The 17,725-nt window shown below is 38.2% G+C and overlaps 2 protein-coding genes across 4 annotated transcripts; both read right to left on the bottom strand.

Annotated features, from left to right (window-relative positions):
* Positions 1-1,134: 1,134 nt before the first annotated feature.
* LOC137729208 (uncharacterized) lies at positions 1,135-4,700 on the bottom strand. 3 transcript variants are annotated; one of them, XM_068468069.1, is made up of 4 exons: positions 4,522-4,700; positions 3,481-3,724; positions 1,674-2,878; positions 1,135-1,562 (listed from the first exon to the last, which is right to left on the bottom strand). In XM_068468069.1, the coding sequence occupies exon 3, from the start codon at positions 2,866-2,868 to the stop codon at positions 1,693-1,695; it is 1,176 nt and encodes a 391-aa protein (XP_068324170.1). In that variant the 5' UTR covers positions 2,869-2,878; positions 3,481-3,724; positions 4,522-4,700; the 3' UTR covers positions 1,135-1,562; positions 1,674-1,692. The 3 variants fall into 3 exon arrangements, with proteins under 3 accessions (XP_068324170.1, XP_068324169.1, XP_068324171.1); XM_068468068.1 differs by having other exon boundaries at positions 1,135-1,571; XM_068468070.1 differs by having other exon boundaries at positions 1,135-1,571; positions 1,674-3,724.
* An 11,208-nt stretch (positions 4,701-15,908) lies between these two features.
* Positions 15,909-17,383, bottom strand: LOC137728361 (uncharacterized). Its single transcript, XM_068467171.1, has 3 exons — positions 17,239-17,383; positions 16,745-17,141; positions 15,909-16,545 (listed from the first exon to the last, which is right to left on the bottom strand). The coding sequence occupies exons 1-3, from the start codon at positions 17,381-17,383 to the stop codon at positions 15,909-15,911; spliced, it is 1,179 nt and encodes a 392-aa protein (XP_068323272.1).
* Positions 17,384-17,725: the final 342 nt, after the last annotated feature.

The raw sequence follows: 17,725 nt of genomic DNA on the forward strand, positions 1-17,725 counted from the left end.
TGGCTGCATTTCCAGGCAGCTCTTTATCCATTTCCACACATACTCATACATCTACATTTCGAGGTAACAAAAAGTCACGGTTGTCGATTTTGACGAATGTCTTTGTGAAATAAAGTTCGGATGCTAGAATTACATAGTGGAAGTCAATGAAAATGAATGAATAGCATCGTGCTAACTTACTAACTGATTAGAGCTATATAATTAATAAGGCTACTACTGTTATCTATATTCATATACACACACATACTATGTTCGTATGCGTAAAATTAAGTTAATATTGAATTTACATGTTGCTTGAGTTGAGCATGTGGGAAGGAGATATTTTAGGGCTGCGTCAGTTATACTTGGTGCTTGCAAGAACTTCTTGTGTTTCACGTGGGGCTAGAAACTAAACTCGGGGATTCTTTTGTGTAATCAGTTGTATATTTCTCTATCTCTATTTCTCACATCACGTGAATAGTTACGTAATGTGAAAGATGAGGAGAGCAGAATATAGAACCGGTTATAGGCCTAGAGGTCTTGTTTGTGGAGCTTTTGTCTGTGTCTGAGCCTTCTCTGCCCTTTCATTTTCATTGGGGTTTGATGGAATATGTTAGCTCCCCTCAACTTGTGGCAGCAACTGCATCTGCAACTCACGGCAATCTCCGCCATTGAAGCAAATAAAATCAAGGGCTGAGGTTGTGGGAACTACATTGTACACCACATTCTTGATGAAGGCCAAGGAAGAGTGACGTGGCTCATGCTCTTTTATATCTTAATATTTGGTTCCCCAGAAATGCTCACTGTTGGGAAGGAATAAGTTGCTCTCACTAATCCTGTCACTGTTTTATCATTCATGTCAAATTCTGCTTGCCTCTCTTGGTTGTAATACCATCCACGCTCTCTCACAAGCTGTCACAATGTGCTCAGCAACACGAACACGAGAAGCTTTCGCCTGTGATGGTTTTGACGGGGGTCATTCTTCGTCTTGGCCGCATTTCGTAGAATTAGCCGCGCTCTCGGGTGATTACGTTCCCCGTCGGCCGATCTTTGAATGAGAATTAAAAGCTTAACATTTTCCATACAATACAAAGTCGAAACGAATAACCATGAAGTTGGGCAAGCTTCAAACTTCTGCCAACACACACACTCGGCTTGCTTGAAAATTTCAATCTTTTATTCAACCTGAAATTTGATTGATGCATAAACTATTTACATTTTAATACAAACAAAGTCTAATGTTATTTATAAACAAGCATAGAGTAGAACTGATATCGACTTCATAACCATATCATACAAGTACGGAATAGCATTTGGCTCGTGTCGGCCAGAAAGTGAAAGAGTTATGGCTCAACTTCTGTTGGCACCCTCTACCTACTTGAAATAGAGGATTAGGGCTGCTAGACGTGAACCACAGGCTCATTCCTCCCACAGGTAAAGAGAACACGGGCTTAAGAGAATCCCCTTCAAATTAGCACCGCCATTGCCCCACAACGATCAGCTTGATCTTTTTCAACACTCTTCTAAGTTCCAACAAGCTGATGCCGTTCTTGGAGCAGGCAGTCTCATCTGACTGGGATTTTCTGCAGTTACTGGAACAATTGTCAAAGACACCAATGGAGTCAACCAAAAGGCAATTTGATATAAAAATCCAGTATATATCAATTTTTGGTCAAGGAACTGTAAATTTTTACCAGATTAAAAGGACACTTCTCATGGTCGTTCCTCATCAGACCTCAAGCGTGTTAAACGCCGACGCCTTCTGGGGATTGGAGACAAATCTCTGTGATTAATCATAGGCATGTTGTCATCATCATCGTCCTCATCATCGTCATCATCGTCATCATCCTGAAGACCTAACAAATTCTCACCCCAAAGAAACCGGCGTTCATTTAAAGCACCTGCTGACCGCCGATGTCTTGTCCAAGCCCTCGATCGAGCCCTTGGTTCCCCAGCACGGTCAGCTGAGCCAATCATCTGAAACAAAAACAGAGTAGTCCACCAAGGCCCATTAGTTTCACCTGCAGCACTTTCCCCTCCACCCGGTAGCCTATCTCCATTTTCAATAACATAGTCCCCAACCACAACAGCACCTGGCATGGCTGAATGAATAGCACTTGCAACATCACCAAATTCTCTCTGGTGCTCAAGGTGTCGCCAGGCTCGTTCTCTAGACGGGTCAATGTCAGAGGGTCTAGTGGTTGGGTGAACTCTCCTGGCATGCCGGCGCAACTCCTGGTAGTTTCCAGAAAATGAGCATGATTCCCGAGAACAACTTCGCTTCTTCAGGTTAAGATATTTTCTGGCATCTTCTACAACCTCCCATCCAAGAATGGCTCCACGGCACATAGGGCATTTCAAGCTCAATTGTGACTCTGGTGAAATTTCCCCATCCAAATCATCATGTTCAGCCCTTTCCTGAAATGACTCAGAATCAACCATTTCCATAACACCTTCTTGTTGTGCTTCAAAAGGCCTATTTAAATCTTGAATAACATGTTGTTGTGGCGGTCCAGGTAAATTAACAGATAATACAGAATTGCTTTCAATCAGGTTGTGACTTTCATTAGCTTCATTTGAGTCTATTCTCAGAGGGATGTTCAGATCAGAAGTAATACTAGGACCATAACGGTTTATAGGTAAAGGACTGGGTAGAGTTCGACTGTTCCTAGTATTTTCCCTCAACTTTTTAAAACGGTCCAGGCAATTTGAATGCCTGTAACTTGTATCACATATATAAGATCTGCAACCTTTATCATGCGAGCTACAAAGCAGGAGAACGGCATTATGTGGATGGTCCATGCAGATGGGGCATGAAACAGCATCCAGTTCTTTGTTAAGAGCACAAATATCTGAATCAGTATCTAATCTTCGTTTCACACCAGCCATCTTGCATACACTGTTTGATTTACTAAGCAAGTTGAAGTTATTATGACAAAAGTACCATCATGCATAATCAACGTTCATCAATTATATAAGCAGGAATACACTACGGTCATGTTGTAAACAAAAGCAATTTATTCTCTTATCACAAAATAAACAATAGAAGCATCAAAGTTGATTGCACAGGGAACAAATGTTTTCTGGTATATATTTCTGTACAATGTTTCACATTATCCCTTCCCCATCCAATTCACATAACAATATGTCTTCAAATCGGGAGTACTAACAAAATTTTGAACAACCGTCAAATTCAATTTGACTAGCAGGAAGATAAGAACCTACGCAAAATCTAGGTCAATGACAACGTACAGAAAAAAGTTCAATCAGGTTTGGAGTTTCTAAAAGAATGTAGTCAGTCTAATACAAAAGAAAAATAGTCATCTACTATGAGGGTTTATCAAATTATTACTGCCAGGACTGTAATTCCTTTGTTTCGAAGAAATTAACATTTTGTGCAATCAGAATAATTATCCATCCAGACAAACATCCCTAATATAAAACACATATGATTTGAAATATATCAGATATATAAGGAACCATTGAACTACATACACTTACCAGAAGGCAAAGTTCTAAATAAATTCCCTACTCGGGCTTCTGATCTCTACTGCTTTACCAACTGAAAAATACCAAATCTTTACTTGACTCTAACAGAAATCACAATGCAACCACTCTTACAAATGCTCCAAACGTGAGATAAACAATGCAGCGAATGGACAACAGTACAGAGTGACGGAATTGAATTCTTGATTTGTTATAACGACTACGTCTTAGGCCACAAGGTCACAAATGCGGCTGAGACCTGCAGTTATATGACAAGACATAAGCGATGGCATGTACACAACATCTTAGTTCAATCATGGCAATTTTTCAGCAATATATAGAAGCAATATTAATAGAAACATCATCATGTATAAATGTATCCAGACCAGATGAAATTTGAACTGAAATTTTAAACCTTAACCACCATCGTATGATCATTAACATAAACCGAAAACACTATATCATGCACCCCATTTACTTCAGACCATGATTACAACACATACAATCGGATCATGCCACATCACCACCTAAGTATTTTGCAACAATTCTATAGCTATTCTTAGATTCTAAAAGCGTTCACCCCTTCTGTTTAGAGATTCTAAAAGTTCTTATATCCACCCGCACATGAACAAAATGAGTGAAAATTCAAAGTTTAAGCAACCATAATCCTCTTAATTACCAAAAATAGGAGGAAATAAGCAAAATTAAACAAAAATTGAGCATTATAACGGGTAGGGATCAATATGGTCATTAAATCATTACAAAAATCCGATCTTTACGCGATCAAAAAATCAGTATCTAAACCCCACGTATAAACCCAAAATCGCTTCCAAACCCTAATCCTAAATCTAGCACACTTCAGATCCCAAATCATCATGGGATCAGAAAACCAAACAAAAAGGTATTAAATTCAGGTCTAAAAAATCACAAAAATCCATTAAAAACCAGATTCGTAAAGATCAAACTAGATCAAACCCACAAAAATGACAAGATCAACACAAATTAAATTACTGGAAATTCCAAAATTGAAGACACGCAAAGAAATCGAAGATTTACAAAGAGCAATTATTTGATTTCTTCCTTGAATTTGGTGGCGGTTGAGAGATAGATTGCATGAAGAAGTCGCTGAGATTTTCGATCGAAATTTCGGAAATTTGGGAAATTTTGTGAGGAAACGCGGTAGATGAGATTAGGGATTTTATAATGCGTTTGGGAAAATGGAGGGTAACCACAAACCAGCGGCTCTTGCAACCGCCATCATGGATGGAGCGGTCGAGACTACCTCCCCTTTCTGTTGATGACACGTGGCGGTAATCAGGTAGATGTGGGGCCTACTGGCAGGTCCATTTGATCTCGCGTTTTGATCCTGCATCCAATAGACCAAACGTTTTTGCATCTATAGTCTCGTTTAGGGGTGGGTAAACGGGTAGAGGACTTGTGGGTCGGAACGGATAATTATGGTTCGAGGCGAGTCCAGTTTTTTTTTGTTGAGAATAAACAGGGCGGGGCGGAGTGGGGCAGTGATATATACGGGACGGGGTGGGTCCAAATCTTCAAACCCATGGGACCCCGGATTGGCCTGTTTTTATAATGCAATGGAAGGCACTACTGAGGGAATAGAAACCCCTGAATGGATAGGCCCATTCCTATAATGATAATACAATGAAATTGGCCTTGTTTCTACAATAATTATACAAAATGAAACCTTCCCAGGCTTCCAGAGTGTTCTCATTTCTTTGATTTCAAACCGAAACCCACCTATTCTTCGAGTTCATGTGTCTCTCATTTCTTTCTCACTCTCTGCAAGTCCAGCAAACTTCTTCATGTCTCTCATTTCTCTCTCACCCCCAATTCTAACATCACCAAACTTCCTCAGATCCCTCTATTTCTGACTGTAATATGCTCAGCCTCTCATTCGATTTTATCGAAATCTCACTCAGATGGACAAAGATGGCGCATGGGTCCAGATCAGAGAGAGATAGGGGACTGAGAGGGTTACTATGTAGAAAGAGAGAGGGGATTGAGAAGGGTGGAGTTGAGAAATTGAGATGGTGAGAGCAGAAGTACTGAACGAGTACCAAGCTTTGTTACGAGCGACGTAGAAGTCGTTCGCCGGAGACGTGACAATGCTGAATGGCGCAGCGGCGGAGGTCTGCAAGAAGTTCGAAGAGAGCAGGCACGTGACGTCAGACGCGGAGATCCAGAAGCGAGGTCTCCCATTTCATTAGCGAAATGATCGTTCAGGCCAAGCTCAAATAACCTAGAACCTTCCAAGGTCCAACCCATGTTTAGTGGCGGTGGGTTTTGGTTTCTTCAGAGTTAAGAGTTTTCAATTTGATTGGGGTTTTTGTTTCCGTGGGATTTCTTATTCTGTTAACGAATGATTGGAAATTATTCAGTTTTCTACACAAAACTAATACATTTGATTAACCTCTTGTTTTATTTATTGATGCAATCACTGAATTGACTGAGACTTTGGTTCACAAAGTATGTAAGCTTGCACGTTAAAGTGGTGAAGATCATCAAAGCTTCAGAGCATCAAGTTTGCAGTGCCTTTCAGTCATGGTAGTTTTATGATTCGACTTCTTGATGTCGTTGGGCATCTGGGTTTCGCGTCGGAGGAAGACAGACTTGAATGATGTCGTTCCCTTCTGTTGGACCCGTGTACCTGGCCCGAACGGCCAATTTCAAACAGGCCGGGTTATGGCCGGTTCCAACTTCAGAAATTTCAATACCCGGCGGTCCAGTCTTTTCAAATTTGGGCCCGGCCCAGCCCGTGCCCATCCCTAGTGTCACGCCCCGATCCCGACATACGTCCAGGATCGACACATGACATCACCCAAATACTCGTATATCTCACATACCCCGTCTCCGGGATATGGCAACTCACAATTCGAGAATCAAATTACAAAGAAAATTTCATTTACCTTATGACTGCATCCAACCTCCTCGTTAGACTGCCTACGTACCCTTAATAAGGATCAAGCCATTCAGAGTTCACTATTCACAAAATCAGACGTTTATCCCATTGAGTTCAAGCAGAAAAGTATAACATTCCTCAAACATTTATTATAACCTGACAGCATGAAATTCCTGGGCTTAGGCTACATAACAAACCCTCATGAAATCATGATTTCTCTTTCATCCAACATATAAATCATTATGTCTCATCATGATATCACAATTCACAACATACATTATATTTAAGAATCGACGAAACACAAAACCATTCTCTAGCCACATTAATTAATTAATTTGATCAAAGTAATAACAATCATTCTCATATCTTCTAAATTCATACCTTATGAAATCATAATTGAATCGTAGAAAATCCCGAAGAAGTCACCCAGACGTCCAACATCTTTTCTAACTCAATTCACAAGATTCTCGAAACCATTGACACAAATATATATAAAACTAAGGCTAGAGTGACACAGTTGGGCCAAGCCTACTTCTCCAAATAATGGGATTTCAGACCACTCTACGAAATCCAACAAACTCGGGTTCTGGACCACTCAACAGAACCAAACCAAATATGATCGCCTAAAAATGTACCATGTACAACTAGTCATCATCACCTCTAGAATGCGTATGGTTCCCCATCGCGGATATACCAAGCAGAACCATAGGTATAAACTCATTGTGCAGGCAATGATCACCCATCGAATATATACCAAGCATGATCACCCATGAAAATGCTCAAGTTGGCTTAATGTTAGAACTCAACCCATTACTCTTTCTTATGTAGTATGTTAAGAGAATGACGTTTTCAAATTAACTTAGTCCCTAACATGCAATATCGAATGGTGTGTTCATAGATTTAACAAGTAGAAATCATTAAGAACGAAAAGATTTTGAGTCATCACAAGGCATCGTAAGTACTGGCGTCGTCTTACTTATCCTAGAAATTGGTTCACATGTTAATCGCAATTAACAAGTACTACTCTAGAACATATGTAGGTCCTTATTTGGCAAGGGCAGGCACACATATATTCATAGCATTAGAATCCTAGATATACTTACTAAGTATGCATCCATAGAAAACACATAAAGAATTCATTAATGAGACAAGTAGTGAACTAATTTTCATCCAATCATAAAAGTAATTCAAACGAAATGTCATAACAAACTTGCAATCATATTCGGGGCTTCAAAACAGCCCCTAACTACTAAAAATTAGTTACACATAATTCTCAAATTAAACCAAAAGAAAAACATGAGTTTGAGAAGATAAAACCGAAAGAAGAGAATGCCAAGATTTCCTCCTTCCTTTCCTTCCTTCCCCAACGTAGCAGCTTCTTTTTTTTCCTTACTTTTCTTCCTTTTTTTCTATCTTTTTTTTCAGCTTTTCTTCCCCTTTGTTGCAGCAACCTGTAGGGCTTTTTTCTTTTCTGTTGCCACAGTTTTTTCTCCATAACTCACCCCACTAACAGCCATTTAGTGATGACAATCAGTGAGAGGAAATGCTAAAACAATTGTAACTCTTTGGGCAGCCTTTATGCCCATTGCTCTCACTTAATTTTCCATTTCCTCTGATATTTGAATAGGTGTTAGCTGGCTTGTTCTTGGCTGCATCAGTTTTGGCTATTAGTTTTATTGGATTTATTTCTTTCAATGCTTTCTTGTCAGTTACAAACTGCTCAGCCTCTTAGGAACATTTTTGTGTTAAAACGGCCATAACTTCTTCTAGAAAAATGATATTAACAATCCGCGAAATGCTCCAGAAAATAGACACCCGTAGTTTCCAAGCATATAAGGCTCATTCCCTAATTCCTTCTGAACTGTCCGAAACTTGCTTCCAAAGTCAGCTGACCTGCACAGGCAGTTTTGACGATTTTGTTACTTAAAATTCCACTTGTGCTATTTTTCTTTTCTTTGCTTGACAAATCTTACAAAACACAAAAACAAAGTAAATAGCTCAAAAATATAAGAAACTAACTAAGAAAAGACAAGCGAATTTGATGTAAAATACATATAGATATAAGCTTATCAAAAGGCTTACTTAGTCTCTCCACCAGTGCTCATGCCACCTTAGAGAGGGAAGCCTGTAAGGCTTTATATTTCTGCCTTTGAGAAATCAATAGGAAGCTTGTTGGTTCAGAATAATGAAGGCGGAAAAGAACAAGCAATCTACTACCTCAGTAGAATCCTTACTGAAGTAGAGACAAAATACACCAGTGGAAGAGGTTGTGCTTGTCTCTATACTTCACTGCATGCAAGCTAAGGCATTACATGTTACCTTGCCACATCCCCATTATTGCGAAGACTGACGCAATCAAGTATATGCTATCAAAACCAATGCTAATTGGTAGGATTGGAAAGCACTTTCAGAGTTCAGCTTTCAGTATGTACCCCAAAGAGCGATCACGGGGCAAGCAATTGTAGACTTCTTGCTTGAACACCAAGAGTCTCAGGATGAGATTATCAACATCCCAAGAACTCTGGAGGTAGCCAGTATGTGGATCTTATCGAGCAAAGCCTTCTCGGGTAGAGAAGAATGGATCCAACAAGAGATAAAAAGAAAAGCTAGTCTCTGGATCACTCATTAAAGATTGTATTTTGATGGTTCTTGCACTCAAACTGCTACTGCAGCCAGGATTGTTATCATTGATCCCAAAGGTGCTCATCATTGTTATTCATTTCTCCTAGACTATTAAGAGACTACCAACAATTGGGCAGAGTACGAGACGCTAATAATTGGCCTGAAGATCTTGATAGAGCTAGGGCAACTGAAGTTAAAGTATTTGGTGATTCAGAGTTGGTGATCAATCAACTAAATGGAGAGTACAAATGCAGACACATTACCATGACAAGTTATTATTTGGCATCTACATAACTATTGAGCTATTAGGGCATTGAAATAACAATCAGCTATATCCCCAGAAAGTCAAACGCAATTGCCAATGAGATGGCACAATTGGCTTCTACATCACAGATCTAAGAAAGAAAGTTTGAAGGAGATACAAAGGTTCAGAAAATAAATCTCCCTTCTATATTTGAAAGGGGATTCAGCCTAGATGTGATGACTGAAGAAATAAAGATTGAGGATTGGAAGACATCTATTATTCAGTATTTAAAAGAGTCATCCTTCCCCACAAGTAAGAAAAATAGACAACAAGAAACTAAGTATGTTTTGTGGGAGGAAAATCACTAAGAAAGACTCCAAATGGACTGATTCTAAAATGCTTAGGCCAGGAAGAATCAATCAGGGTAATGGCCGAAGTACATGAAAGAATCTGTGCAGCACATCAGACAGGAACCAAGATAAGGTGGTTACTTAGGAGATATGGTTATTTCTGGCCTGCATGGAGAAAGACTGCAAGGCCTATGCTCGAGGATGTGAAGAGTGTCAAAGCCATGGACCTCTTCAACATGTGCCCTTAGTACCTTTGAACATTGTAGTCAAGCTTTGACCCTTCTGAGGATAGGCAATGGACTCTATCAGGCAAATTCATCCAGCTTCTAGTAAAGGACATACATTCATAATCGTGGCAACATTTTATTTCACTAAGTGGGTGGAAGCTTCAACTGTAAGTTTAAGACTAAGATGATCCAATCTAGTCTTTACTACCCTCAGTCAAATGGTCAAGTAGAAGCCATCAACAAAGTCTATGTGAACATTATCAAAATGATGGTGGTAAATAGTTCAGAAAAGTGGCATGAGAAGTTGAGAGATACTTTGTGGGCTTACAGAACCTCCAAGAGAACAGGAACTGTAACTACTCCTTATGCCTTAACATTTGGGCAAGATGCTGTTCTCCCCATGGAGATATATGCGAGTTCTGTTAAGATTCAAAATTAATTTGGGTTGCACAGTGAAGAATATATTTAGGCTATGTGTCAAGGAGTTGAAGATATAGATGTAGCCCGAATCAAAGCTCTAGATAAAATTCAAGAGGGGAAGAAAATTGTTGCCCAAACGTACAATAAGAAGTTGAAGTTGAAGAACTTCGAGAAATGAGAGTTAGTGTGGAAGGCAATTCTGCCTTTAGGAGCTCAGATTAAAGGCTTTGAGAAGTGGAGCCCGACTTGGGAGGGTCTTTTCATTATCAACCAAGTATTGGACAAAAGAGGATATTACTTGGCAGATTTGGAAGGAAGCTTGCAGAGGAATCCATCAATGCTAAGTTTTTAAAGAAGTATTACCCAACCTTGTGGGATGTTGGGAATTGTTACATTGAAGAAGCTTAAACATTATAAGGGATTCGAGAGTCAGTTTATTTGCTCATTATAGTTAAGCTTCAAGGAGAAAATACAAGTTAAAGAAGATTAAATAAGTCATTTTCATTTCATTAATGTTGAAATTATAGATCAATAGTTTTACATCCCTGGCTAAGGTAACTATCCTAAAATGGCTAATTGAGCTTCAACATCTTCAACTTCAACATTTACTTTCTTGACTATCTTCTGGTAAGGTTATTTCGTACGGACGGTTACTCCTCTAACCTTTTAATCGCAGAAGACACTTATATAATCCTTGCCTCTATAGTAGAGCCTTCTTCCACAAGTCCTACTAAAGTCTTTAACATTGTCGTGGTAGTTGATCCTGAAGCATACATATATGATGATAAATTGATCAAGAAAATAAAAGCTATGGGGAAGTCTGGGCCTTGTGGATACCAGTGCAAGGGAAGATAGCTTTATATTCACAAGAGGAATTTACCGGTGCGATTAAAGCTGCCCGGCTACTCCCCAAGGCCATAGAAGTCCTAAAATAGAAGTTGGACGCAATGCGCCTTTCTGAGGATGCTACAGAAGCCAATAACTAAGAAGTTTATGCAGGTCCCAAAGAGTGCACTCCTCCATCCTCGAAGAAAAGTTCAGTGTGCAAGCCTGCCCAATGGCAATGAAGGCCATTGAGAAGACAACCTATGGTGGAAATCCCCTCACTAGTCTCGCAAGGAGATTGAATTCAGGCAACTTTGGGTGCCATTGAGGACTTTGAGAGAAAGATAGGAGCAAAAGTTGGAATTAAGGAGGGAAGGATTGAAGAACTGAGAAGGCAAGAATGTACTGGAATTTCTGAGAATTTGAAGGCTTGAAATGGTTAAGGTGCATTGCTGAATAGGTTAAGTAAGGATTATATAATAGGTGGTTACTTAACGGTGGAGTTCGTGGGTTCGTGCAAAGGTCTTGTTAACCAACGATTGTTTTAAATGGTGCGACCCCCAAGTGAAGGCATACGACAGTTGTTAATGTGCGACGATTATTTAATCATTATTAGTGCCTGAGATTGCAGCCTTAACAATGATTAAAGGGGGCACTGTTTGGGTTAATATTTGAACATTGGGCTGCAAATGTGTGGAATCTCAGAGATACCAATTAAAGGGAGATTTGCCCGAGGCCCAAGCATCAAGCCCAGAGATAAATTGGCGCATTCCCATTAATACATAGGCCATGTGCCTATGATTTGAACGTCAACTGATGGGGACTAACTCACAATCAGCCAAAAAACACTTTTCAGTGGCAATACAAGTAAAAAGTTGATGACTCACTACCCTCTAAGTGCTTTCAGGCAAGAGCAAAGTCACTGCAGTCGGGCTAATCTGCCTATAAAAGGAGGAAGAGGCCCTGGAGATAAGGACACTCAACCAATCAAACAAACAAACATACAAACTCTACTTTCAAGCCAGATGTGCATCCAAAAGCTGTAATTAGCCCAGATCTCAGCCATTTTCAGGATATCTCCTTTACAAAAGCTATCTTTTATCTAGTTTAAAGCTCTGTTATCACCCCTAGTGGTGTACTATCGATTCTCTTATGTAAACTGGTTTACCATCCATCCCTTTTTTAGCATAGAAACCTCTGTAAACTCAAAGAGAAGTGATTGCAAGAAGTTCAACCTTACTCGACAAGGTGAAATCTTACTTAAAGTTCTTTGTGTGTTTTCTAAGATAATAGATCTACTGCTTAATGTATTATCCAACATGTATTCAAGTCATATCCATCTATGTTCCTACTTTAAGAGTCTCATTTGCATCTGGATCTGGTCAGCTTAATGGATATGCTTTCATTTAAAACCAATCAAGAACCAAACAAATGACTTAAAGGATCTGGACTCCCATTATTCGAAATATACAAGACTATGAACTAAAAGTCCTTGGTCAGAAGGCAAGAAAAAGAACTTAATGTGGATTAAAACCCATCCACGACAATCCTTTGATAACAAGAAGTCCGAGTAACTTAGGGCGCAAGTAATCGACTAAACACAATCTTGTTCTACATCTGCTATACTGAGATAATAGTGGCACGCCTAGCACTTGGTTAGTTTTGATTGCGAGCCTCAAGGCCTACACCTAAGGCCCCATAAAGGCACATTTCAAAACTAACTCTGTCTTCTTCTTGCAGCACATCAGCAAGTAAGAGCCTGACTACACCTCCAAAGTGCAAATCCCTTGGGGAGATGTGCTGAGAGCTGAGGAGCCCTTTCCTGAGAAATCTTCACTCGAGCACACTCCAATCCCCAAAATCGGAAAATAAGAAATATTCAACATCCACAAGCAACCACAACAAAGATCTAAACCACAAAACAAAGGAAGCCAACGGGAGATTACATGGTAACGGAGCCAAGAACGGCAAACACAAGGAAGGTGGTGGTCTGTGTACCCAAGTCGGAGCTCTACATAACCTCTAATAAAGTCACGAAACACTATGAAAGAGGTGGTTGCAGATTGAGAAAATCGTGGAAAGGAGGGATGAGAAATAGGTCTTTCCGATCTTGGGCTAGGAGCGGTTAAATCAAAGGCAAGGAGATTTGGAGAACGAAGAAAATTGGGCCGAAAAACATGGGAAAAACAGGCAGACAAAGACGGGAGGAAAGGAAAATAAGAAGGAAAAAGGACTGCCACTAACCTTTGCTAAGGCAAGGGCCGACAACTAAACTACTTGATGGAATTTGAAAGCTCACACGAGCAGTGAGAAAGACTCTCACGAAACGGAGAGAAAGGCTCTAATGAGGAGAGAAGAGAAAATTAAATTGGCTTATATTTAAATCATTTGAACTATCATATTTATCATAATTTAAGTTAGTTTATCTATTTCAATGTACGAAACTTACGCTCAATATAACGAAAATATTTACCAACTTTGACAATTGGTTAAAAAAAAAAATGTAGAAGCTTACAACATCTTTAAAAATTAGCCTTGATAGATTCTTTCATATATTGATGAAATAAATTAGTACATTACATGTTATAATATAAATAAATAAAATAATTTGAAAAAAAAAAGTGAAGAGAACACATTCATTTTTGGGGCGTTTTGATATAGACCCTTCATTTTTAGGCTTCTTAGATTAAACATCTATTCATTTTAACAATTTGATTAAACATTCTCCTACAATTTTGGGGCCATGTGTATTTTAATTAACCCATTGTAATGTAGCTAAATTACGTAATTTGCCATAGCCTTTAACATACGTGTTTCCCGTATCTAGTTTCTTCACGCCAAACTGCACGCAAGGCTCCTAGATTCTTGCTAACTAATGTCTTAGAGTTTTAATCCAAGTAGAATACTAATTGTTGAATATAAGAAGGTTATTAATAATGTTATTTATCTCTAGTGAATTCAATTTTCCAGCGGCACTTTCTTCCTTCCTATGAACGTACCATAAGTTTTAGAAGCCTTCTTTCTGCACTGAGGTCGACGTTGGTATTCAGGTTCTAGTTATTGATTTTTATTCAAATTATCAGTTGGATGCGTTGATTTTGATTATCTTTTGAAGTCGAAGGTTTTTGCTCTTTTTGTGTGTTGGCTATGATTTGGTTGTTGCACTTAGGTTGGGCATTGCACTTAAGAAACTAGCCTCGTATCCCTGCTGTATCACATAATTCCTTCGGTACCTTTCAAAAATTGCCGCCCACGCCACAGATAGGATTGAAACCGCCAGGCCTATCCCCACTCTCTGAAGCTGAGAAGCACCGTGGGGATGGCCAGTGATGCGCCTGGACAGCGGGACTAATACAGAGTAGTAGAGGGACTGTATGAGAAAGATACTGAGGCGAGGAAACACTAGGAAACACTAAGTTTCAGAAGCCTTTCTTTCCTAATCCAAGAATTGAATGAATCGGCACATTTCACCGTACTTGCCAAAAAAAATAAAAGTCAATCAAAACACTGCATAAGCCTAACATTATGTTGTTCCGTAACCAAGATTTCATACCAACTGCATAATCCTAACATTATGTAGATCGCAATTTTTAATTGGTAGCTTTTGGTACGTTTGCAGCCTAGGATTTATGAGCCGTGTAGTGTGCTATATATATGATTCGTGTGGACATCTTGCAGTTTAGAATTTATATATATATATGTAATGGTACAAATTATTTGACTAAAAATATTTCAGGTACATCATGGCACGTTATACAATGTGTATTTGTAATGTACCAGGTGTTTGGTACGTTACGTAATGTTACATTGACTCATATTGATAGTTTGATTCATGAAATAATATTAAATTAGATCATTCCAGGCATTTGGTGCGTAAAGTTTTTTATTTTTGAAACGTATCTGTCTGGAAAAACGTTATACAATGTGTATTTGTAATGTACCAGGTGTTTGGTACGTTATTTAATGTTACACTGATTCATATTGATAGTTTGATTCATGAAATAATATTAAATTAGATAATTCTAGGCGTTTGGTACCTAAAGTTTTTTATTTTTGAAACATATCCTTCTGGAAAAACGTTACATAATGTGTATTTGTAATGTACCAGGTGTTTGATACGTTACTTAATGTTACGCTAACTCATATTGATAGTTTGATTCAAGAAATAATATTGAATTAGATCATTCCAGGCGTTTGGTATGTATAGTTTTTTTTTATATTTGAAACGTATCGGTCTAGAAAAACGTTATACAATATGTGTTTGTAATGTACCAGGAGTTTGGTACGTTACTTAATGTTACACTGACTCATATTGATCGTTTGGTTTAGAAAATAATATAAAATCAGATCATTTCAAGCGTTTGGTACATAAAGTTTTTTATTTTTGAAACATAAGAAGCTACCAAAGTGTTGGTGTATTAATCCAAATGTACCAATTATTTGGTTTGTCTTTTATCATTAGTTAGACGATTAATGATCAATTGGTATTAAACTATCAACTAATAGGTACGTTAATTAGCGTTATATTGACATATTAATGCGATAAGTTTGAACTATTGTAAATTACCATGTAATTTACTGAGCGATATAGATAATATTGATTATCAAATGGTTCCCTAATATATGAGTTTTTGGGATATCGAGAATATTTTGAAGATGAGCTGTCTTTCAAAAGTGTATGATAATTGATCACATACAACATTGAGTATGAAAGATAAGCGTTTATAATGGTAAGATAAAAAAATATAATGATTTATTACCAAAAACATAATATTGGGCAAAATCAAAATGGTGCTGAGCAAATTATAAGAAAAGAAGATAGATATGATTGATAATCAAAAGGGTGCTGAGCAAGTGTTCTTATTGTGGTGTCCAAGCTTCTTGCACCTCCCACACTTCATTGGTCTTGATTCTTCCCCATTAGACTTAATCCTCTTAACCCTTGGTTTGCCGGGTTGTTTTCTTGTCACTGGAGGCTTGATGACAAAATCCTTCACTATATCAAGTGGGGGTTGATGGATGTCAGGAATCGGTTCAATTGGAAAAGAATATGAAGACTTATAGTAATCAGCTGTGAAATAGTCTTCAATGTAATCATAAGGATTGTCATCGTTGTGCATGATAGCTGCAACTGCGTGTGAGCAAGGGAAACCTTTAATCTGCCACTGACAACATGAACAATACCATTTTTCCAAGTCCACCATTACCGAGTCATCGCTACGTACTTCAAATACAAACTCGCTTGACCGGCTAATGTGCCAATGTCTTCCCACCTCCGTTAACTTATCCAACTGGTTCTCTATTTCGGGGCATAAATAAGAGTTCCATTTCTCTGCAGCAATACGTCTCTCAACATTCATCACCATCAATTTAACTCTTATGCTTTCTACCAATTGGAATATTGGTAATAATCGTTCTTTCCTAATCCAAGAATTGAATGACTCGGCAACATTTGACCACATCTCACCGTACCTGCCAAAAAAAAAAAAAATGTCAATCAAAACACTGCATAATCCTAACATTATGTTGTTCCATAACCAAGATTTCATACCAACTGAAAACTCCTAAAAATATACTGTTCAATGAAAGCATAATACGAGAAGGAATAAAATTGAGGAAAAGGAATAGTGGTAGGACGGCAAGTCTTAAACCAAATCATGTACACAAGCACCTCTTCATTAAATAGTTCTCTTTGGGCAAATCCTCCAAAAATTTGTCAATTAGTCCACCACCCCTTTTTCTCAAAATCTGCAGGTTTACGTCGAACACTTCTGGAGTGGATGAATAAGCACAGTTCTTGAATAATTGGACCATTGTCTTACGAAACTTTTTCCCAAAGCCAATGGGATATGTTTTCTTAATATTCTTTTCTATGTGGTAAATACAAAATCCATGTGGAGAAGTAGGGAAAACATTTGCCACAGATTGAAGCAATCCTTTGTGCCGGTCCGATATGAATGTAATGGTACGTTCATCTTCAGATAATACGGCAGATAAGTTCATCAAAAACCAAGTCCAGTTAGCCTCATCTTCAGCATCAACCAAAGCAAATGCAAGAGGGAAAAAACCTATACAAATGAAAAATATAACAGAATTAATACAGCATGATGTTAATTAACATACAAAAAGAAATACTAGTATTTAAGCATAAACCAGAAGAAATACAAGCAAACAGAGCATTAAGCAGCAAACGCACAACAAAATAATCAATCCCAATCCCTTTTCGAACCCAGACTAAAATCGATGAAACGCACAACAAGATAATTATCTGAAAACCTTCTGAACGTACCACAGACAGCAAGGTCGACATTGTAGAGAATCTCAATAAAACCTTCTAAACGTAACAGCCTCAAGTATTCGAAAATAAAGAATACGTCTAATTATCTCACATGATATCAATATAAAATAACGAAAATAACCACCAAGTGAAATGGACAAGTCCATTCAAAATTCAAATATGAGATCACAAAATTCAAACGTGGAAGAAGAATTCTGGAAACACAAACCTGCGGCACATCCTACAAAAAAGGCCACGTATAGAAATAGGGTTTAGGAATATATTAGGCCAAAATAATATATATGGAATTTAATAATTAACATTTTAAATTAAAAAAACATGTTATTTAAATAAATATAAAAATGCTAAGATGAC

The sequence above is a fragment of the Pyrus communis genome, chromosome 3 (genome assembly GCF_963583255.1).
Source record: "Pyrus communis chromosome 3, drPyrComm1.1, whole genome shotgun sequence".
Lineage (NCBI taxonomy): Eukaryota > Viridiplantae > Streptophyta > Magnoliopsida > Rosales > Rosaceae > Pyrus > Pyrus communis.

What these genes read in the sequence shown, in the direction of transcription:
- LOC137729208 (XM_068468069.1), bottom strand. Translation starts at nt 2,868, where the DNA reads ATGGCTGGTGTGAAACGAAGATTAGATACTGATTCAGATATTTGTGCT.
- LOC137728361 (XM_068467171.1), bottom strand. Translation starts at nt 17,383, where the DNA reads ATGTCGACCTTGCTGTCTGTGGTACGTTCAGAAGGTTTTCAGATAATT. An exon ending in GCTTAATGCTCTGTTTGCTT is followed by an intron (nt 17,142 to 17,238) that starts GTATTTCTTCTG and finishes TCATTTGTATAG; the next exon opens with GTTTTTTCCCTCTTGCATTT. An exon ending in GAGAACTATTTAATGAAGAG is followed by an intron (nt 16,546 to 16,744) that starts GTGCTTGTGTAC and finishes TTTTTTTGGCAG; the next exon opens with GTACGGTGAGATGTGGTCAA.